The 23,527-nt window shown below is 35.1% G+C and overlaps 1 protein-coding gene across 2 annotated transcripts in view; it reads right to left on the bottom strand.

The window, feature by feature from the left end:
- Positions 1 to 23,527, bottom strand: part of IL7 (interleukin 7) — a 41,627-nt gene that overhangs the window by 9,461 nt on the left and 8,639 nt on the right. Inside the window, exons 2-5 of one of the 2 annotated variants that reach the window (XM_037802555.1) lie at positions 4,427 to 4,511; positions 3,394 to 3,474; positions 2,218 to 2,349; positions 140 to 193 (exon numbers count right to left, since the gene is read on the bottom strand). In XM_037802555.1, coding sequence (XP_037658483.1) covers positions 140 to 193; positions 2,218 to 2,349; positions 3,394 to 3,474; positions 4,427 to 4,511 — 352 coding nt within the window. The remainder of the gene's footprint in view (positions 1 to 139; positions 194 to 2,217; positions 2,350 to 3,393; positions 3,475 to 4,426; positions 4,512 to 23,527) is intronic. The other variant, XM_037802554.1, reaches the window with a different exon arrangement.

Here is a 23,527-nt window from a genome sequence, read left to right on the forward strand (position 1 = left end):
CCTACTCCCTCTATTAACATTATAATGAATATTTTCAAAACCAACCATAAGAAAAAAGACAATTAAAAGAGGAACATTAAGGAATTAAGTTGAGCAAAAAGCTGGTGAACCATGAAGAAAATTATACAATTACTCTCACCAAATTCTTACTGGATTGGGCTTCACCCAAGGAAGGTGCTTTTCTTCCTTTAACCTTAAAAACAAAATCATATTTACAATATTATATATTAATCTCTCTTGCTCCAAATCATATTTACAATATTATATATTAATCTCTATTGCTCTTCTCATTAACTGTTAATAGCTCATTTGCATATTATTCTCAGCTCATCTAATCTAGTTGAGAATCCACTTTAAATTCCTGATTGTTAGGAAGGCAGAATACTAATTTCATTTAGAAACAGAGCATCAGGGGAAAAGAAGAAGCAAGAGAGGTTTGTCTTCTGAATGCCCTGGATCCATAATTTTGCAGGTATGCCCAGCACTCTTAATTGCTGGAGGGTATGAAAATTAATATAAAAGAGTATACTATCAGAGACAAAACTAGCATCTAAATCAACAGCAAAATAAGTTGGCATTGAACTATTAAATCCTGACCATAAATTTTATTAAGCTTCACCTGTCAGAAGCAAAACAAAATGAAACAGCAAAAACCTTAGCTTATAGCATGCCTGACTCATGAAGAAAACCCATTGTAGTTGACTGTCTTTAACATCTTGCCTTACCATTTCAAAAAAGGTGGAATATTTCAGGTTATTGTCATATAATTTTATTTAATTTCAAGATTTATTTGTATATTTTCTTTCTCCGTAATGCGGAGATCTGCACAAGCGCAACACATAAATGAAGGGATTGCAAATATATAGCATACCTATGACCCTTACCCCTTCCTGGTCAAGAGATGATATCACTTGTCATTTATGCATTCTTGTCTTTTTAGCCCAGACTTGAGCCTTATACTCAACAGAGTGTTTCCAACAGCAAACTACTAATCAGTTGGAAAATGCAAAGGATAGAAAACCTATTTGCCATTCCTACATTAGACAGTAGTTTGAAATCAATGTAAGTAGAAGTTAAGAATTGGCAGGCTAGGGTATAAAGGCTCCATGAATCTTGGTCTTATCTGTACCTTGAAGGACACATACAATAGGGTAGATGAGATTTAAGAAAAGGGAAAAGTAGAAATCCCATATAGACAACTAACCTAACTAAGGGCACAAAATTGGAAATAAACCTGGCAAATCTAGGACACTAAGAGGAGAGTGGCTTGTGCCAAGTAAATAAAACAATGATAAATGAAATTATATAAGATATGTAATCTCTATTTTCATCACAGTCAATGGGATTCAAGGATAGTCTTACCATTTTACCTTCTTTGGGGAACCACTAGTATTCAGACCAAAATGAAAACTCTTTTTGGATCATAACAAAGTTTAAATTAGAAAAAAAAAACAAACATATGAACCATTTGGCTTTCTGTGGAGCTGGTAAAATCCCTGAATAGGGGGATAATCATCATCATTATCATAATAATAATAACAACAATAAAATATAACATTTATCAAAATCTTTTTAATACTGACCACTTTACATGAATTATACCATTTAATCATTTCAAATCCTATAGCAAACATACTATTTTTCCCTTCATTTCATAGATGAGGAAACTTGTCCAGTCTCAAGATAATGTTTTCCAGAATTTCTTTTGTTATTTATATTTCATAACAACCAGTAGAGAAGTATAGAAAATTAGCCATATGTATAGCAGAATTATTAAAGCAAAGAAATGAAACATTGTTGGACATACATATGCCCAGTTTTAGCATATAAAGATATTTGCTAACCATATTTGATTACTATTGTATTGGCTAAGAGCTCAGAAATGTGTCTATATCTAAATTAAAATTATTAACAAGTTTTAAAGATGAAAACTTACCATTGCCCACCCAATTTGTCAGCCTAGTCTCACTCCTTGGAAGTTATGACAATGAAGTATGCCTTCATTTATGTTTTGATTCCCTTTGATAAACTATTAATTTGCCTAGCCAAGAGATGAATAGGTACTTTCTAAGTTCACTCTTTCCTCCTCTAGAGTTCAGTAAATTTATTTCAACTCTAAATTATAACAAGCACTTAGGATTCTATGATAACGTGTATGATCATCCTACCACAGGAGTAGTTTATATTTTTGATCAAAGTAAATAATGCTCAGCTTACCTTGCTGGTGCAGTTCAACAGTCTTAATGTGCCTTCAGAAACTATTGATAAGTGGATATTGAAACTCTCACTTATATTCATTTTAAGAAATTGCTTCAACCTGCGAGCAGCACGATAATGAAACGTAGCTTCCTATTACAGAAAAAATGCCAGAAGGGCTGTGATTCAAATAGATTATTAACAACAGATAAGCTTTCTTAAGGAGCCTAAAGCCAGTGCTACATTGCTAAGTAATGCCCCACCTCCCCCCAGCTTTCATTTTCAGTTCATCACATGACTGACAATAACAGGACTGAGACCGTTAGCTCCTAGGGACAGCATGAAGTGCCTAGGACTTGGTTTAATGATTACCTCACTCTGAACGTCTCTTTTTTTTTTTTCTGTTATATGTGTGTGACCTTATTGCTTATGTATGAACATATGACAAGATTATTCGATTTTAAATACGATATCCAAAGAAGGATTATGGAAGCAGCAATAATGAAAGGTATTGTGATTTTTTCTTATTATTTTTTTACCTTTGGAGGTATGAATGAATAGCAGGTAATAAGAAAATAAAGGACCATATTCACCAAAACATAAGTTTTTCAAACATTTAAAGCAAGGAGTTTTAAAAGAAAATTTATTGGCTGTATTATGGGATTTCCTGAAGTTAATGCAGCTATTTTGAGTCTTAAAAGACTATCAAATAACATGCTCTCTTTTTCGGTAGAAAGAAATGACACAAACTTTTGGAGGCTTCATGATTGTAATAGTATATCAACTAGAGATGGTAGAGGTTTCAACATTAGCAAATATTGAAAAAAAAAAATGTCTAATTGCCCATATCCAAATTAGACACATGACATACTTGTATGTGTACAGATATTCACTCTAACAAGGATTTTCCTACATAAGGAGTTCAGAAATAAGAGCTTTGTATGTCCTTGAATTCAGCATTTCTTCTAATATTTTCAAGGTGAAAAACAGAATGATAAAACAGAAATATATATTTAATCTAATAAAGGATTATTTGTAAAATAAAAGTATAAAAGAAGACCATAGTGTATTTGAATAGATAAATAGGAACTGTATGGTTAGAACTGAAAGAATATGTTATTAGTATAAATGACAGAGGCAAACAAATAAGCTTCTATAAAATGAATCAACATATAAACTCCAAATAATTATCATTACCTTATTATCATCACATGAATGTTTTTTTAAAAAGTTAGATTCATTATTCGGGCAATTGCTATCAATTTCTATCATGCTGTCCTGTAATAAACAATATAAAATAATATGGTTAAAACTGAAGGCTTTTCTAATATGTAGTAATTATAAAAATAATAATGTTATAATACCTGGTATCTATATATGCATTTTATGGAAAGTAACTTTAGCCTGGTTCAGCTGACTAGGTATGAACAATATTTTGCTATAGTTGAAGAATAAACAAATATATGCGCAAGCCTTCACTTTTTTACAGCACCTCCCAGACTCCATAATTTAATCTTAGGATTCACTGAGAGAATCTGGCTCATTTGGGGGAAATAAAAATACCTATTTTAGAGGTTATACTAAGTGGACAAAGTACTGTAAATTTTTTAATCATGAAGTTGATACGAATTTTTACGAAGTTTCTCTGTCCTGTTTCCTACCACCATCAAACAGCAATAAAGGGAATTTACATTAGAATTAAGGGAAAACTTTTTGATAGTGAAAGTAGGGTTGAAATTCATTCTACAGCATTTTTAACAATCCAATTTCTCTGGAATGGTCGAAGTAGAAGTTTGCCAAGAAATAGTGGGACTGAATGTGCTGTGGACTGTAAATGTGGGAGTGGGAAGACAGACTGACAAATGCTCATTTTCATTTCTAAGGAATACAGTATAGGAAGGTGGGGATTACCTGAATCAAGAATCTAGTTGACATATTAGGAAGAACTTCCTAAGGATTCAGATTCTCTTATGCACAGGGTTGGACTAGCTCTGTCCAGCAAACTAGCAATTCCATGCTATCAGAGCTTCTAGAAGGACTTCAAGCAATCTTAACCTATATGATGTCACCAAAGGAACAGACAAAAAGTGGAGCAATGCGGGACTTAGTCGTGGGGCTTCTAATCTTCATCAACCTCTCAGAAAAGGGTGCATTACTCTTGTCACCTGTGAAAAGCATAAATGGTCTCTGGGTTTATCCTGACTTTAACATTAAATACTATCTATTGTACCTGCATGAAGTAGCATCTGAATAGGTAATCATTCATTAACCATTCAGCACTTAGTGGGGCCAATATTAAGGTCCTCTGCCATGCCCTATGGGGAAACAAAGATAAGAAAAACATGGTCCCAGGTTCTTGTGCCATTTGATGTAAAGGGCAGATGCTGCATCCCTTGGACACTTTTACATAATTTATCTTTAGTAAAGTATGCTTTTGGAAACAGGATTTGTTAGTGCTAACCATCCCAGCCATGCTGCAAACATCTCAAGTGCAAAGAATATATTATCTATAAGCAATATCATGTTGCCATTAGACCCATTCCTGAAAAGGTAGTAGAAAATTAATGTTTACCTAGGAAATGATTTTCTTATTGACTTCCTTTTATTCCAAGAAGGACATAAATCCTACATAAATTTCTCTTTGTAAAATATAGAGCATTTAGATGGTACTATGAACAGTTGATTGTACACCATAGATGACTGTATGGTATGTGAATATATCTCAATAAAATTGAATTTAATTAAAAAAATAGCATTTAATTTTGCAATGCCATGCTTCAAAAAACAAGGCAGACAAGTATGAATCTAATCTGTATATTTTCCAGTTTACCAAAAACACTGTGTTAAAATATGTCATGTAACTAGTCCACATTTCTTGGGGCATTTTAACAAATTACATGACTCACGGATATTTGAAAAGCATTATCAATTAGGCCATTGCTCAATGTAAAACTTGTTTTGGGCAGATCGACAGGAAGGTAATGTTAGACCAGTTCATCTGTTTGCCAAATGTTTGATACATAATGTAAAGGTGTTACTATACCCTTAAATGATTGACTCTTATAGAGGAGACAACAGAGATTGTTTGACTTCAGTATATTTTTAAAATTCATTTAACATGGGTGCATATGGGTGCTGATTACAGTTACTTTTTGAAATTGTTTTCTTTCAAGCCCTATCAGAAGGCAGCTCAGACTAAAAATTATAGACTCATTGAGTTGGAAAGAACCTTAGATAACCATTTCTTTTACTTCACTTCACTTCATTACTTCTTCTACTTCATTACTTTTAGAAAGAGTAAAAATTACTTGACCAAAATCACAATAATAGCTTCTTATAGGCAACTTGACATACTTGAAGATTTCTTCATACTTATTTTGATTTTGGAAAATCACAATTAAAGCCAAGATCATATGGATTGTGAACTGAAATATTTCTAGTACAAAATGCGATGATATGTAAGTTGTTCCTAAAATACAGGATGCCTTTCCAATTTGTCATCTCTTCCTTCATTTCAGGAGAGATTTGTTCTATCTTTGATTTTTTCTTCTAATATATTTTTAATAGTCTCTTCTTCAGAAATGTTAATTATGCATGTAGTGGATTTTCTATTTCACTTTTTTCCTTTATACCTTTATTTTTTATTTTTAAAAATTTCACTTTGTAGGTTTTTTTTCCACTGTGTCTTCCCTATGCCTCTTCTAGTGGGGATATTCCTTTACGGTTTTTATTTTACTTTCCATTTTTTTCTAATCTGAAGAGTTCACTTTCAGTTTTTTTTATTCTCTTCTTCTCTGATATTGTATCTTTTGTAGCTCTTTTCTATAGTTTCTTTAAAGTTAATTTTTGACATTTTCTGCTGCTTTGATGGATAATTAATCTTTTGATCTGAATTCTTATTTTGCTTTTTGACTATATATTTATGTACTTATTCTCTCATTTACTTATTTTCATAATATCTATATATATATATACAGTGCCTCCTTTTTGATTTTCTGGTTATTTGTGAAGGGGAACTAAGGAAGATAGGATTACTCTTCAGTCAATATTCACCTCCCGTCTTCATGGGAGGAATATATTTCCCTGAGCACTGATGCTGAGTTTGACCATATGACATGCTCTGGGCAATGGATAGCAGAATATTGGCAAGAACAGAAGCTTGCAATGTATTCACACAGTTGAATTTGGCCCTTTGTGCTCCTGTTTTTCAACATGTCTGATAGCAGCTTGTGTTAATTATCTATTACTGCATAATAAATTCCCCCAAACTTAGCAGCTTAAAACAACAAACATTTATTTATAATACAATTTCTGTGTGTCAGGAATCTGGGAGCAGCTTAACAGGTGGTTCTGCTTCATTGTCTTTCATGAGATTGTGGTCAAGATGTCAGCCAGGGCTGTAGCAACCTGAGGCTTGACCAGGACTAGAGGATTTGCTTCCAAGACACCTCATTCACATAGCTGTAGGCAGGAAGCCTCAATATGTCACCACATGTGCCTCTCTATGAGGTTACTTGAGTGTCCTTAGGAGATGGACGCTGGCTTCCCCAGAGCATGCAATTCAAGAGGAAGCAAGGAGAAGGCCACATGCGATTTATGACTTAGTCTTAGAAGGTGTGTCTTATAAATCACATGTTGATAACTCCATCTTATTCTATTGGTTAAAATAACGTCACTTAAACCAAGTCCACACTCAAGGGAAGGGAAATTAAGCTCCACCTCTTGAAAGAAAGAATATCAAAAAATTTGTAGACATAGTTTCAAACTACCCTGTAGCTGCTCCTCTATCCTAGGCTCTAGGATGTGAAGGCAATCTACCCCAACCAACCTGCAGACTCTGGGCCTGAAATAAGTAATACTATTAGATGCCACTGAATCTTTGTGGTTGTTCATTATATAGCAAAAGCTGACTTATAGAGAAGTATTGCTTTCTGGATCAATTAATTGTCCAAAAATAAGGTAGGAAGGGGCAAGGATGATGAACTGGGGTTGCCAACAACTTCAGTTCAAGCTATTGCCTCAGAACACATTCTTATCAATTTGTTAAATTAAGAGAAAAGGATATTTATCGTAATTTTTTCATGTATTCCCTTTCAGGAGAGAATGTCAGCATGGTTCACAGTGAATTTTCATGACCACTTGTGCTTTAACTGGTGAACTCTTGTCTATTTTTTGTTGATTAGCTGTTGCTGGTCAGAAGCTACATAAATGATGCTGCTTCCTTTCTGTCCTCTGTCCTCCTTCAATCCATTTTTTTTAGGGCTGGTTCTTGGATTGGGAAAGTCTATCATAGAAAAGATGTATTTGGCCTCATATCTCTGGTCATTCTTTGAAAATCGACTGAGTTCCTAGAAATGTTCTTTATCTCTGATCATCACTCTGACAATACCTGTGCTAAATAAAGACTCATTTGGTGTGCCTTTTAAAATGTGCTTATTATTTTTAAAGAAATCTGTACCCTGCATGGAATTTCGGAAGGTATATATTGTTCCTGGAATCCTATTTCAATTGGTCCAAATTTTACCATTTGCCAAGTAATCTTGGCAGATTATATTATGAATTGCAAGTTTTTTTATGGTCTAAATGAAGAGTCATTTATTTAGTCATCAATCAAATACAACCATGCGGTAGTGGGATATAACTCTGATCGAAATCAGGTGGTTTCTACACTAATTTCAGATCAATAAAACTGTTAACTCTGAAAAAAAAATGCAAGTGGTACCTTCCCCTCAAGAAATTTACTCTCTGTTAGTGAAGGCAGACATCAATCCAGTAACCAAAATCAAACACCATCTTGATAACTGTTATAAATGAAAAATATATACTGCCATGAAAGGGATACTTCAACTGAAATTGGAAGCATGAGTAAACTAAGGAAAAGGATATAGGAAAAGATTTGAGTTGTAGAAAACAGGATGTCTGATTACCTGGAGGTAGGAGGGAACATGGCTTGTATGTAGCTGAAAAGAAGAGAGCAAGAGAAACGAGATAATCAGCTGAAAAAGCAACGGACAGCACTGCTTCCACCTGAAACTGGAGGAGCCAAGTGGGATCAAAATATGCATGGCCTTGGGGACATGCTAAGTAAGGACTTTTGTCTTGATCCCAAGAACAATAATTGATAATTGAATGTATTTTTATTTATAAACAGAGGAATGATGTTCTCAGATTTATCTTTTACAAAGATCATTCTGATAGCAGCATAGTGAATGGACTGGAAGAGTTTGAGAAGGGGTATGCATTAATCTTTAGGTGCCTATTACGTAGTCAGAGCTTGAGATAATGGTTTATTGTACTATGGTGGTGGGAAAGACTCTAATGATAAGTGAATAGATCTGAAAAATATTTAGGAGACAAGTTTAACATAATTTCAAAATGAAAATTCATGGGAATGACATATAAGGTATGATTCCTGGGTTTTCTGGTGGGTGTAACAGAATATAGTGTGTTGCCATTCACTGAAGTAGGGAATAGAAGAGGGGGAGAGATAAGCATGTGTTTGGTTTTAACTATCAGAGATTCAAGAGCAGATAGGCAGTTAGATACATGAAGAAGGCAGAGACTTAGAAGAGAAACCAAGAGTTCAGATTGTTTTGAGCTGGTGGTAGGTGGTCCAAAGAGTTAAATGCCAACTAAAATTTCAAGTATATTGAGTCTTGTACAAAATTTATCTACAAAAGCAAAACTAAATTAGAAAAGAAACTAAGAATGGTAAGATTAACTTTGGCATATAAAAGGAAATACTAAGCAGGTATTTTGTTTTCAGGTAATAGTTGTGAACATGAGCATATACTCTAATAAAACATCAGGAAAAAATAATATGTAGGAAGTATATATTCAAATTTATAGGCTTATGTACACACTGAACAGATGTATATAGGAGAATGGTTTAAGGTCCTTCAGAAATTGGATCTAGAAATTGTACAGAATGCATTACTGGTGCTGATTTTTATAAGAAAAATGACAAGAAACTCTGATCAGTAGATGAAAAGGCCTTGGTTCCATGTATAAAGAATGGCAAATGGATGTATAATCACATATTTAATCAAAATAAAAATGGTGAGATGTGTTTGTTTGTTTGTTTGTTTTTTGACTGATGTCCTGCTTCAATGGACTTTTTCTGGTATTTTAACAATCACCAGTTCTAACTAGGCTAAGAAGAGGCAATCCAGATACAGCAAAGGCCCTCCTTCTCCTCAGCTTCAGGTGATTTTCCTGCCAAATCACCCTGAAAACAAAAGGTACTGTCCCTTCACCAACTTTTTACACATATGAATACACACATGCACACACACATGTTCACACACCACATCAAACATTTTGAGCATTTCTTAACTTCAGATCTGAGAGATTAATGAGAAAGATAATTTCTCCCTTTATTTTCTCCTCCTTTAGCCATCTTGTACCTTCCCTTTCAGAAATAACACGTCAGGCACTAGCATAAAAACATGCTGCAGAGGTGAACTTGCACTTCCAGGCAGCAATCAGTCAGTCGATTAGAGGAGGTAGACCCAGTTTTGACTTGAGGACAGAGGTGGAATGAAGAAAGTTTAAGGGAAGAGTGGAGAAAGGAGGGAAAGAGAGGATGGCATCTCAGCAATGATAATAGTTGACTTTTTTAAACTTAACAGATATTTACTAAATAACGTACGTTCCAGATGTGATGCCAATCACCAGAGATTAGTTGGTGAAAGACATTCTTAGGGAGTTTTCAGTTACTGTACTGAGTGCATATTTCTATGTCAGACACCGTGCTCACCTACACATCTCTCTTATCCTCACAAGGATCTTTTTGAGTTCAGTATAATTGTCACTCCCTTATTACACTGGGATATAATACACAGTGAAATACAGTATACTATCAGAGAAACAGGCCTACAGAGACAGAGTAATTTGCCCAACACCATTCAGTTAATGGATGGTAGAACCAAGAATTACTCCCAGGTACCTGACTGCAGAGCCCCTTCTCTTAACTGCAATGCTGGTTACTTCCTTTGGGAATAGTTATGTAACATGCTTATTATACAAGGGGGATTTTTCAGTACATAGGGTAAACTGGTGTTTCAAGAAAAAGAATGGACAATAATTAAGTCAAAATCTAGTCTAAGAGGAAGCCATGTGGAAAGAAATCTTAGATTTGTTAGTGTTAGAAAACAGGAAGAATGTTTCTTTCTCCAGGACAGAAGAGAATAAAGAGATTGGTGTATTTCTAATAATTTTTGTTTTGTATGGTACATAAGAGTTGTGAATGGAGTGTTTTGGCTGTTTATAATACTTTTTATTAAAATAAAATGACTTGTTCTCTTCGATGCTACTTTTGAATTATACTTTATTTTTAGGGGGACTAGACATCCCAGTTTGCTGGGACAGTGTGGATTATACCTGTGGTTCTGGTGGCTGTTCTGTGAGTGCTCTACTACATTCTTAAAAGTCTCCTAGTTTGGGCAATAATTATTTGGCTACCCTATTTATACTGTGCTACCTTGATTTCGGTTTGAAAGATCTCATTTTCCTATGCTTTTGTTTTTTAATTATTTTAAATATAACTTTAAAAATACTTTTAAATCTCCAAAATATTGTACTTTTATCGTAACTCAAACAAGACTGAGATGTCTGATAAAAATGTCTTACCCTCTTTCCACTGCCCCCACTGGAATCCACCTGAGATGATTAATGTTAACAATTTGATAAGAATATCTTTCTATACCTTTTTCTTGCTTAACATCTTATGCAAATGTGTATTGGGCACACACACACACACACACACACACACACACGAACCACACACACATACATGTTCTATAGGGTTATGAGAGTTTTTCCTTTTCTATTTTTGAAAGTTGGATCATGATATATACATTACTCTTCAACTTGATATTATTTTTACTTTACTTCATACTAGGACCATCTTCCAAGTCAAATACTTCTAGAACATTTTTTCATAACTACATAATATTCCAAATTAAGTGTCTCACAATTTACCCAATAATTTCCTTATTTATGAACAGTGAAGCCAGTATTTGCTCCTATAAACAATGCTACAATAAAGAGTTTCGTATATGTATTTGCATATGTGTATATTACCTTCTTTTATATTAATGCTCAAATTTCTGTAAAATTGGTTTCCAAAAGTGAGATTTGATGAGTAAATTGGAATGTCCATTTTAAAAATGATTCATGCTTCTACCAGCAAATGAGGGAGCCCATTTTGTCACATCCCTGCCAGCCTTTAACATCCTGATATGTGAAAAATTGTGCCTCGCGATGGTTTAAATTTGCATTTTCATGACTACTAGAGGTTGAGCATCATTTCCTATTAATTGACAATTTCTATTTCCTCTTCTATGAATAGCCTCTTCTTACTCTTTACCCACTTTCTTATGTTGTTTTCTCTTTTCATCATCAGTTTGTATATTATATATTAGGAATACTTAAAAACTTTCTATGGTTTTCTTTATAGTGCATATTGTTTTTTTTTAAACAATCTGTATTAATTTCAAAGTTTAAAATACTTCATATTGTTAATATTCTTTACTATTTCTTTGTGCTCTCTTTCCTTTTCCTTTATTTTGTCATTTTGGTATATGGACAACTATGTTTTCTTTTTCTGTTGTGATTTCTAAAGACTACAATTCTTTTAAAAGTGTCTTCTAAAAAATTGTTAAAATTATATTGTTTCCCAATTTTAAAAAAGTAGACATAATCTATTGATCATTCTGATATAAAGGGGAAGATATCATTTTTACTTTCTCTTAATCCTTCTCTACCCACATACCTTGTCTATTATTCCTTCTTACGTGAAAAATGTTACTGTTATTATATTTACAATAGCTGCCTAGACATCACACAATAGTTAAGTATTTAGTAATAGTTTTTAATATTACCAGTTCTCTATTATTAATTTTTGTTAATAATTTCTCTATTGTTAATTTTTGTTTGCCAGTATAATCTTAGAGCCACATTTTTGTCATTGTTTTGGATACAGTGTCATATCTTTGCTGAGCTCTTGTGTATCTTTCTTTTTCCTTGGCCCACTGATTAAATTCGACCCATGCCTTGTTATCAGAAAACTCAATAGAGAGTGGTCAATTGGAGGTAAAAATTGGTGAAAAAAAATGGAGTATAGTCTAATTTTATTTTCTTTGTTGGAAACCCTTGCCCCTTCTTCTTCCAAGAAGGATACTTGCTTAAACCTATCACCTTGGTATATACTAGTATTTGATGCTTGTTACTATTTTTGACTGCTAAGGAACAGACTTTATATAAGTTTTAATACAGAAATAGGTCTTTTTTAAATTGTGGAACATTTGCTTCTCTTTCATTTATCATTTTTTCTTAAGGCACATTTATTATTCATATATTTCTCTCTTTATACTGTCCATGGATCTCATTCACCTTCTGAACATATGCCAACACACACTCACTCTCTCTCTCTCTCATATAAATGAGATAGGTAGGTAAGAAGATACTATGTACAGGTAGATAAATTCTTTGCCTATGCTTTTTTGGAGACCCTTTCACGTTTGTCTATCCAGTGATTATAACATAAAATCACTTTTCTTTTTTTATACACACATTATTATAGTATAAGTCTTTGACATTCTAACTGATAGAGATGAACTCCTCCCAAAGTACCTCATTATTTCTGAAATTCCCTTAAGTGTCATCTAATGTGTGCTCTGTAATAACTCCCCCATTTCTGCCACATGGTGTCCTCTCCTTCTGTCATAATCTGCCGCTATAGATGAGGAACACTCGCAAAATCACCACTTTGCTGAATGAAGCTGTTTCTCCAATAACAACCACTGGCATTCCCATTCCAGTGGAGAGGAACACAGCTCTTGTTTCACTAAAAGGATATCCCTGATTGTTCTTTCTATTTGCTAGAGAAAGATGATCTCCAAACATTCCCACCGTAATGGGCATTGTGGTTCTCTTTCCGTATATCTATTCCTCCCCTCATTATTATTTAGCAGTCATGTGGTTTTCATAGAATTTATCCCACTCCCAGCTCTAGGTTGGACCTCAATGGATCTCACATTCAGATACTAAATCAATAAGGATTATCCCATCTCCCTTGCCAGGCAATTGGCTCAAGTAACCAAGGCCTACAGCAGCTAAGGCCTTGGTGTTCCACTGGGATTAGGTTCATTTCGCAGGTAATCCAATCAGAATATAGGAGGGTGTAGGTTACTGATTATTGGCAGGGACATGATCATTCCCCCTGAATATGAAAGAAGCATAAAACCCAGTGGCTTTTGGCAGCCATCTTGCATGCATGCAAGAAACAAGTCGCAGCATGAAGCTGAGTGATGTATAGAGAAATGCAGAGCCAAAAGAATTGCAAAGAAACAAAGCTGAAGCTCTGATTAAGCTACAGCTAAAAGCAATTAACTGCTTGACTCTTCAGTTGTATAGGCCAGTAAAGACCCTTAATGTTTAAACTCATTTATGTCCAGTCTTCTACAACTTCAAACAAAAGTATACTGACTGATACACCTTCAGTCTGGAAGATTTCATTACTGATGCCCTGGCTTCTTGCTGCTCTAAACAACTGGCCCCCACCCCGTTGGATGCAGCCACTGTCACCACTGAAAATCTATAGCTTACCTATTTGCCGGTTTGCCCCTGCCCTATCTTCACATGATCACCCCTAACAATAAAACAGCTTCAGGCCTCTCTTAACTGAGATTTTTGGAACAAACGACTTCCAGCTTCCTCTTGTTAAAAAACAAAAATTCTGTCTCATTTCCTATACCAGGAATGCCCTCTTCCTAGAATGTGTGATGATGAAAGTACACCCAACAATGATCACCACTCACAATTATATACACTGTCCCAAACAAGGGAGATTCATAAAACAGACTAAGTGCAAAAATTAGTAAGCAGCAGAGCTGGGAAGCAAATGCAGATTTACCCAGTTATAAAGCCCATGCTTTTTTCCTACACCAAGTTTGCCATCTAGTAATGGGAGGTTGATTCAAAATTTTCAAGCAGCAGAGTTTAATAAGTGAAAATAGAAGTTCTAGCAAAAACAAGACAACATATTCTTTTCAAAATCTTGAATCCTGTCCACATAACATATAATATTTTTGTTTGTTTATTCATTCACTCAAGTGTCTACTTTAAAAAATTATTGAATGTATGTGCATATACATGTTGTATGCATAAAATATAGAGTGATACCTGCCTTAGTAGAAGTCAAGACAAATTGCTATGAAAGAATGATTATTTTTGACTGGTCTTGTGAATGAAGTATAATTGAGCTTGATCTGACTGGAGACTTAAATTTGGATATATGAATATGGGGGTGGAAGGGGGAAACAGAGAAAATAGGAAATTCCAGAATAAGAAAACACAAGAAAAGGCACTCTGGTGGAAAGGTGTGGTGATCATTTGGGAAACAGAAATGAGTTCATTTGGTTGTGGCACTGGGAGTAATGGAATGGTATAAGTATAGCGAATAAGGGACAAGAGAGTGGAAATTAGATTAGAAATGCAGAATCACAGATCATGCTTCCCAGATGCCAGATACAGAATTCAGTAGGCAATAAGTAGGAAACTATAGAAAGTCTCTGAGAAGACACATGGCATGATCTCAACTGTGCTTTGTGAAGATTAGCACATTAGGCAAGTATTCATAATGTATTGCTGACGGTTGTGCTTATCGACTTTGAAGCATCAAAGAGCAGATGTAAATTATGGGAGAACAAGGGCAGATGAATTAGGAGCAAGGTTGTTTGTAAGAATTCTGCTTCACTGGAAATGTCCAACTGGGATAGGTACAGTGGAACAAAGCAACTGGCTCCAACTGGGCAATAACATCTTATTAAGTAAATAAGCAAAAATTATTTGGTTTGGAATAGTCCCTGTGAAACAAATTGTAATTTAATTAATGCCAAACTTATAAGTCATATTGTATGCTTTCTGCAAACACAGTAGGGGAAAGAAAAACACATGCAAGTTTTTGTGGGCTCAATTGTGCTTGTTCTGTCTAATATTTTGTATTTCTCTATTTCAAGAAATTTGTTCTTAATGAACAGATTTTGAGAAGATAACAGATCTCAAGTATTTGCAAAGAGTAAGGCAGCAGCTCCTTTTCAAATCCTGTATCACAATATTGGTGGATTAACAAAGGAAAAGGGGATATCTGGAATTTTTGGCTTTAGCATTAAATCTTTGAATTAAATTTGAATACATTTTAATTAGGCACTGAAATTCAAGAAACAGAAGATATTTAATGCAGTAATATGATACTCAAAAAATGTGTCCTACTAAATTTTAAGCTAAAATTCTAAGTTGAATGTATATCATTATTGATTAACCACTTTAATAAAAGCACCAAGGTTACAAAAATGTGATTATGTTAATTTCTCAGTCCCTCCTATGACAAAAATAGCTGAAGTAAAGCAATTCTGATGCAATTCATTGTCTTTCTGCTTATATAACTTACACTCATTAAACACTATGTCTATATTGTATCTATAGTACATAAAACAATAGCAGAAATTGAAAACTTTGTTTTAACAATCAATATTGATGGTAATCTATTGTTAAGAATGTTAGCAAAATAAGTGAAGAACATCAGTCTAAAAATAACATTGAAAATGACTATATTGACAAATACAGCATTTCAAATTAATATCATCACCATTGTGTTATTAAAAGAAATGCTTTTGTATGCACATGAGTTCGAAAAGAAAATGTGATTGTGAGTTTCCACGTGTAAAAATACCTATCCAGAACTTCATTGATGGGGCTCAATTTAAGAAAAATCAAACAACAGGTAAAATTTGTTAGAAAATTCAGTGGCATGAATACTAAACAAAGGAGAATAACACTACAGGGGAATGAATAAATCTTAGATAGTAAACCCATTCTTTATCATGTGAAAAGTTTTATATGTGTTTGATGCCTTTTTCTGGAAGTGAATATATATTTTGAATCTTTGGATGCCTTTCCAGCTTTACCAACACGCCCTAGATACACATCTTAGCGTTTTATTCATTTGTCTTAAGATGTGGTTGGGTAAACTTTGGGATAAGAAATAATGTTCCAGGAATTATATGTTTCAACATCTGGCATATTTCCCTACATATCAATATCCATGCCAAATACACAGTGCAATTATTGAAAACGTGGTGGCATATCCACCTGTACTTGTCACAGTGCCACAGATAGCAGAGGTACATATATCCTACTCTGGGTGTGTGAAGATATTATGATGAGATCTGATTATACACACACACACCCACACCCACACCCACACACACACACGTTACATCCAGGGCATCCATTCTCTTGGCCTTCTAAAAAGACTATTATCCTACCTCATTAGGATTAGAAAAAGTCTTTCAGAAAGGTTTTAATAACATGGAACCTCAAAAACATAAGGGATTGTATTCTTAATCCCTTTCTTCTCTATAAAGTAACTAAGGAAATGTAATTACTTCCTCCCCAGCTATTAATTGTACATACTGAGGGATGCTGGTATTAGAGACTGTATAACCATAAAATAAGTACAGCTAGCTTTCATTTTTATAACATAAAAAAGTAATTCTAGAACAAAAAGGCAACTTCTCCTGTTAAATTGCCAACTGTGACCTACCGTCCTGAAGTATAGACACAGGAAATAGTTTTATTCTCTAGCATAACTGTGTCAGTTTGAATGTATTGTGTCCCCCAAACGCCATTATCTTTGATGTAATCTTGTGTGGGCAGACATTATCAGTTTTGATTAGATTTCCTTGAGTGTTTCTTTGGAGCTGTGCCCCATCCAGCTGTGAGTGATGACTCTGACTGGATAATTTCCATGGAGTGTAATTTTCAGTGGAGCCACATAAATGAGCTGACAGGCAGAGGGAACTCAGTGCAGCTGTGAGTGATGTTGTGAAGAGGAGCTACAGCCAAGAGGGACACTTTGAAGAAAGCACAGGAGCTGCAGATGAGAGACGGTTTGAAGATGGCCGTTGAAAGTAGACTCTTGCTCCAGAGAAGCTAAGAGAGGACAGATACCCCAAGCGCAACTAAGAGTGACATTTTTGAGGAACTGCAGCCTAGTAGAGGACAGTTCTAGGAGAAAGCTGTTTTGAAACCAGAAGTTTAGAGCAGATGCCAGCCACGTGCCTTCCCAGCTAACAGAGGTTTTCCGGACACCATTGGCCATCCTCCAGTGAAGGTACCCAATTGCTGATGTGTTACCTTGGACACTTTATGGCCTTACGACTGTAGCTGTGTAACCAAATAAACCCCCTTTATAAAAGCTGATCCATTTCTGGTGTTTCGCATCCTGGCAGCATTAGCAAACTAGAACAATAACTTTATATAATGAAGATCTAATTTAGCTTTTATTGTAATCAATTTAAATATTTTCTCTATTAATTGTACTTATTTAAGCCTAATATTTTTATACATATTTTTAAGGCAGTATTTGTGTTGACTAGAATTTGATCCTTTACTTGCTTTGGACACTGCTGTTAGCAAAACAATCAAATGCAAGACCAAAGCTTCATAGGTATTGGTGAAGAGAGAGTTTAAAGTATTAAAAAGTTCTTCAAAAAGGGAGAGACAGTATCGGATTTAAATTTTAGAAAAAAATTAGCATTATGCACGATGTGCTAACAGTACAGCCAGAAGAGATTTCTAGTTGTAATCTGAATTAACTTGTACTAAAGTTCATGGGAGAGGTGAATAATTATGGCTATTTGAGAGCTATCAGTGCAAAGGTCAATGGTGAATTTGTGAAGGCACCTAGAATACAGCTTGAGTTTAAAACACAGCAAATTGTAAGAGGCAATAATAACCTGTTAGTCATCATTCATGATATATAATAATAGGACAGTCCTACATGTTCATGCAGTCAGGCTGACTCATTCCTAGAAAGTGTTTAGCCACTCTAGCAGCCTTTATATTTATAAGCAGCCTCTGTTCTGGTGACTAAGAGTTACATATTTCAGACATCTGGGTTATGTTTAAGCAAAGTAGTTTTGTTCTGGATAAAGTAATATGTATAATATCCAAACTAGTACCTATTAAATGTCAGAAAAGTACCTGACATTTTATTTATAGCAATTTTCTAAAGAAACAGATGTCCAAGGAAAAAAACCGACTTCCTAGCCTATACAAAATAAGTTCTACTTCTCAGTAAAATACAGTGTTGAGTTACAATTTGTGTTATCATTTAGCAAATAATTGTAAAAGTAAAATGTGCAAGGCACTATGCTGAGCATTCTGTGGTACAAAGATGGGACAAACATAAACTCTGTCCTGAAGATGCCTGTAGACTAGTGTGGGGAAATCAGGCACATCCCCGGGGAAGTACTCAGGGAGTACACAGCTAAGCATCATAGAGAGGTATGTATGGGAGTTCAAAAGAGGAGCAGTTATTTCAGGCTTGGGTGCCAGGATGGGGGAAAGGGGATTGGTTAGGGAAGGCTTTGGGAAGGAAGGTGCTCTTGAAGACAGGCAGGAATTGGAAAGGAGGAAATAGAAGGTAAAGAGATTCCACGATGCAACACAGAGTAGGCAAAAGCATAAAGAGGGTGCATCTCCAGGAATGTGAGTGTCCAGGCTGGGACACAGGATGCACTGAGGGGAAGAATGGTAAATGAGGTTGGAAAGGCAGGTGGGTGCCAGACTTAGGAGGTCCTCAAAGACCATGATGAGGAATGTGGAGAAAATCTGGTGAACAAAGGGTAACTTCCCACCAAAGACATCAATATAGAATTGTCTGGGTCACTTATTCTGTTAGTACCTTCCGTTCACTCAGTTCTGTTGCTTGGCCTCACTACCTAATGTCAGTGAACTGTGACACTGTAGGTAATATAAAATGAGGTGTTTTCCCTTACTGGATATAGCGTTAGGATTTCTGATTCCTCCTCCTAAGTTTTTTTTCCAATCATAAATTTATTTGGAATAGAAATTATACAAGTTGAAAATATAGCAGGCTCTCCTTTCTCTGGATTTCATTCTTTTCTTTTCCAAATATGGCTTATTTGTGGTTTTGTAGGATAATTGTTAATAAGGGAGGGAAAGAAAGAATGAAAGAAGAAATAAAATGTGCTTTTTCCATGTCTCACAACATTTGAGCAAAAGTGAGGGACATCAGAGATAGTTCAATTTACTCATTTTGTAAGGGACTGAGTTCCAAAGAGCTAACCAGTAATAAACTGCTAGCCAGTAACAAAGATGAAATTCAGGTTTTCTGATCCTTCACCCTGTGCACCTTACATTACGCCACCATGCTATTTCACTGAAAAGGAATCTAAGCAGTAAGGGTATCAATGAAAATATATTTGTAAAATGGTACAGAAGACTGCTTTATATTTCCTCAGAATGGATTTTAATGATGGATTCTGAAAGAAAATATGTCACTCAAAAGATAATTCCTAATTGAAATTTATGGTTCAGGCAGTTTTTCTGTCACATTATTTCTATTTTATTACTGTGGTTGAGGTAAACACTGAAAAACAAACAAAGAAGAAACATAGCCACTGATATCCATGAGTGAAATATATTGCTTTACACAACTGTTGTGATAAAAGTTAGCCATCAGCATTTTAGACAGTCTAAAATCAGGACACTATTCTACGTTTTCCTCTAAATCTGTGAATTCTTTCCATATGAGGGAGGGGAAATACAGGAAAAGTTATCCACTGGTTCTCCGGGATCACCAAAATTCCTCAAAAATAGGAAGAGCTGCCTGCTGGAAGGTTGAGAGGGAAGAATCCATAAATGGCTAATTAAACTCCAGCTTTGGGGCATGTCCCTGGGCAGGTGTGCCCACTTTGGACATCCTGTAGTAGAAGTTGGCCAAATCTCTCTAGAGAGATCATGCTAAAAGACGTGAAAGTAGTAACCCTGCTGAAAAAAGAACATGTCCTGAATTAAAGGCTCCTTCTTTGCTTACAAAAAAAAAAAAAAAAAAAAAATTGGAATTACATCCAGAGCTCTTTATCTAATAAAGATGGCTTCCAATAACATCCAACTATTTCCAAAAATCAAATTTTTAATTTAATTAATTCCAAAAATCAAATCCACCTTTCAAAAAATATAGTTGTTAATAAGAATGCACCACAATCTTTCAAGGCAATTCCAAAGAGACTATCTGAAAAAATGTTTTTAGATGCCATAAATTGCTAAATAAGCGTATGCTTTACCAAGGTAAGATCACACTCATTTACACTTAAGTCCTAGTATTTGTTTCAAAATCAATCCCATTGCTTTACAATCACAGTTTATGAAAGGGAAAGAAAGAACAGAATATGATACACTAATTCAGTGTACTTGTCTTCTTTTAATGTTCTTTGTAATTTTCTGTGAAGTTAATAAAATTAAGCAACAAGAGGGAAAATTGATCCATCTTTATCATTCAACAAATGAAGTATGCTTCTCTGGACAATTATTATTCACAAATTATTCCCATTTGCATTCTAAGCAGCAAAATATATTTTCCTTAACTTCATATATCCAGTGCAGCTTTTAGTACATGTGAAGATAATTGTTATGATAGTAACACAATTATTTTTAATGGTCATTCATGCGTTCAATTCTAGGAATATAAAGGAAGTGAGGATAGGCACATGTGCCCTTTTCGTATTTTCTAGAGTGTTCGAACTGTAACTGAATGGTTTTCAGGCACAGTTGCACACCAGCCAGCTTCTTTCCTGTAATCCAGCACCAGCACCATCTGTGAACTCGTGAAACATACCAGTAATCAAGCCCCACCCCAAACCTCCTAAAACAGAAACCCTGGGGGAGAGGCCTAGCAATCTGTGTTTTATCACCTCCAGGTGATTCTACAGCATGCTAAAGTTATGAACCACTGCTGTGGTCCACACCCAACAACGATCTTCCCCAGAATTACTGAAGCTGTCTCCTATTGTCTCCTTGCTTTCAGTTCTACCCCACAAATCTTTTATAGACACTTGTGCCAGAAAAGTTATAAAGTAAAAACCTGATGGCATGATTTTATTTTTCATTCACTCCTTTAAATATTTATTTAGATTATTGAGATTTCTAGGTTCTCAAAATACAATAATACACTAAAAAAACAAAGACCTCTGTTCTTGTGGTGCTAACATTCCAGTGTCCTCCTAAAATGCCTCTGTGACTTCCTGGTGCATACAGGAAGAAGTCTAGATCCTTTGGACGGTGCCCGGGATACCCGGCAATCTGGTCCAGGCCCCCACTGAGGAGGATTTGGCTCTCATCTCGCATCCTACAATCCAGCTGCAGCATGACAGTCGGTTTCCTAGTTACACTCCTTACATGTGAGTGATCCTCTGCCCAGCAACCACCCCCCACCCCCCACTCCACCTTTCTGGAAATACCTACATATGTTTTAAGATTCAAGAATCATGTACACTATGAAGCCTTTCCTGCTGTCTCTCCCAAAGAGGGAAATGACCTCTCCCTCCTTCATGCCCACATTGTACCCTATGTAATTCTATTATGTGGCTGTGACTACACAGAAATAAAATCTGAAAATGAAAAAGCAAAAAATAAAAATAAACGATAAATTGGAAAAACGTTTTCAACAAAAATGACTGTCATATAGTTATACTTAATACATAATGACATATTTTATACATAATGAGCCCTTAAGACCAGTAGCAATATCACTAAATCTGACAGGAAAATGAGCAGAGGATCTCACGATCCTCTAAGGAAGAGGATAGCCTTAAGCACTCTCCACTATCCTCTCTGCAGTCTTGCTTTGCTTCTGTCCACGACACAAGCTGGACCACCTGACTAGTGTGCAAAGTCATGTGGTTAAATGATTGCACACAGATGCAGCTCTTTCCAGAGCCTTTGTCCCTCTTGTATTTTAGATCTAGAAGTGTTAGACTGAGTCTAGCCCCTCAGCTCAGTCCAAGCCAATGCTCTTCCTCCAGTCTCCCAGTGGTCACCATGATAAACTGACTTGGGGCCTGTTCTCTTGGAGCAGTTCTGGTAATCTCTGATGTCTGTTGAGCAATTCTTTCTCTTGCACATATTAGATCTTGTTTTTAGTATCCTGTTCCATGGATCTAGCAAGAAGGTGGTAAATCCTGAGATTTGGAGGGAGAACTACCAGAGAGAAATACCATACATTGTATTTCTACTCTAAAGCTATTTAAGACCTGACTCTCTGAAAGGATATGTATGATTCATAGAAGAAATATCAATAATTGTATGAATGCAAATGATGAGGATCCATAATAGCCAAAACAATTTTGAGAAAGAAAAACATAGTTGGAGGAACCATATTCTAAATTTCATAGCTTACTACAAAGCTACAGAAATCAAACCTATATGACACTGGTATAAGGACAGACATGTAGGTCAATGGAGTAGAATAGAGAGTCCAGAAATAAACTCCTAAATTTATGTTCAGTTGATTTTCAACAACAGTGCCAAGACAAGTCAATGAAGAATAGTTTTTTCAACAAAGATGCAATGACAACTGGATACCCACAAGAAAATGAAAGATGTTGAACACCATCATTACATCATATATAGAAATTAGCTCAAAATGGATCAAAGATCTAAACAAGACCTAGTAAGAGCTAAGACTATGAAACTCATAGAAGAAAACTTAGATGTAAATCTTTGTGATCATGGATTAGACAAGGATTTTTTTACATAAGATACAAAAGCACATGCAACAAAAGAAAAAATAGGTCAATTGGACTTCATCAAAATTAAAAACTTTTGTGTTTCAAAGGACACTACTAAGGAAGTGAAAAACAATGCATAGAATGGGAGAAAATGTTGGCAAATCACATCTAGTATACAGAATACTTTTAATAAAGAACTCTTACAACACCACAATAAAAGGCAAATAAAACGCAACTAAAAATGGACAAGGCATTTAAACAGATATTTCTCCAAAGAAGGTATACAGGTGGCCAATAAGTTCATGAAAAGATATTCAATGTTGCTAGAGAAATGCAGGGTTTTTCAAAATCACAATGAAATACAACTTCACACCCACTAGAATGGCTATAATAAAAAATACAGGCAATAACAAAAATTAATGAGGATAGAGAGAAATTGGAATCCTCATATATTGATGTTGAGGATGTAAATTGGTGTAGCCACTATGGAAAACAGTATAGCAGTTCCTCAAAAAATTAAACATAAAATTACCATATGGACCAGTTATTCTCCTAGTTGAATACCCTAGCGAAATGATAACATATGTCCATATAAAAACTTGTAGACAAATGCCCATAGCAGCATTATTCGTAATAGGCAAAAAGGGGAAACAACTCAAATGTTCAACAACTGATGAATAAATAAACAAAATGTGATATATCCTTACATTGGAATATTATTCAGCCCTAAA

The sequence above is a fragment of the Choloepus didactylus genome, chromosome 14 (assembly GCF_015220235.1).
Source record: "Choloepus didactylus isolate mChoDid1 chromosome 14, mChoDid1.pri, whole genome shotgun sequence".
In the NCBI taxonomy this organism is placed as follows: domain Eukaryota; kingdom Metazoa; phylum Chordata; class Mammalia; order Pilosa; family Megalonychidae; genus Choloepus; species Choloepus didactylus.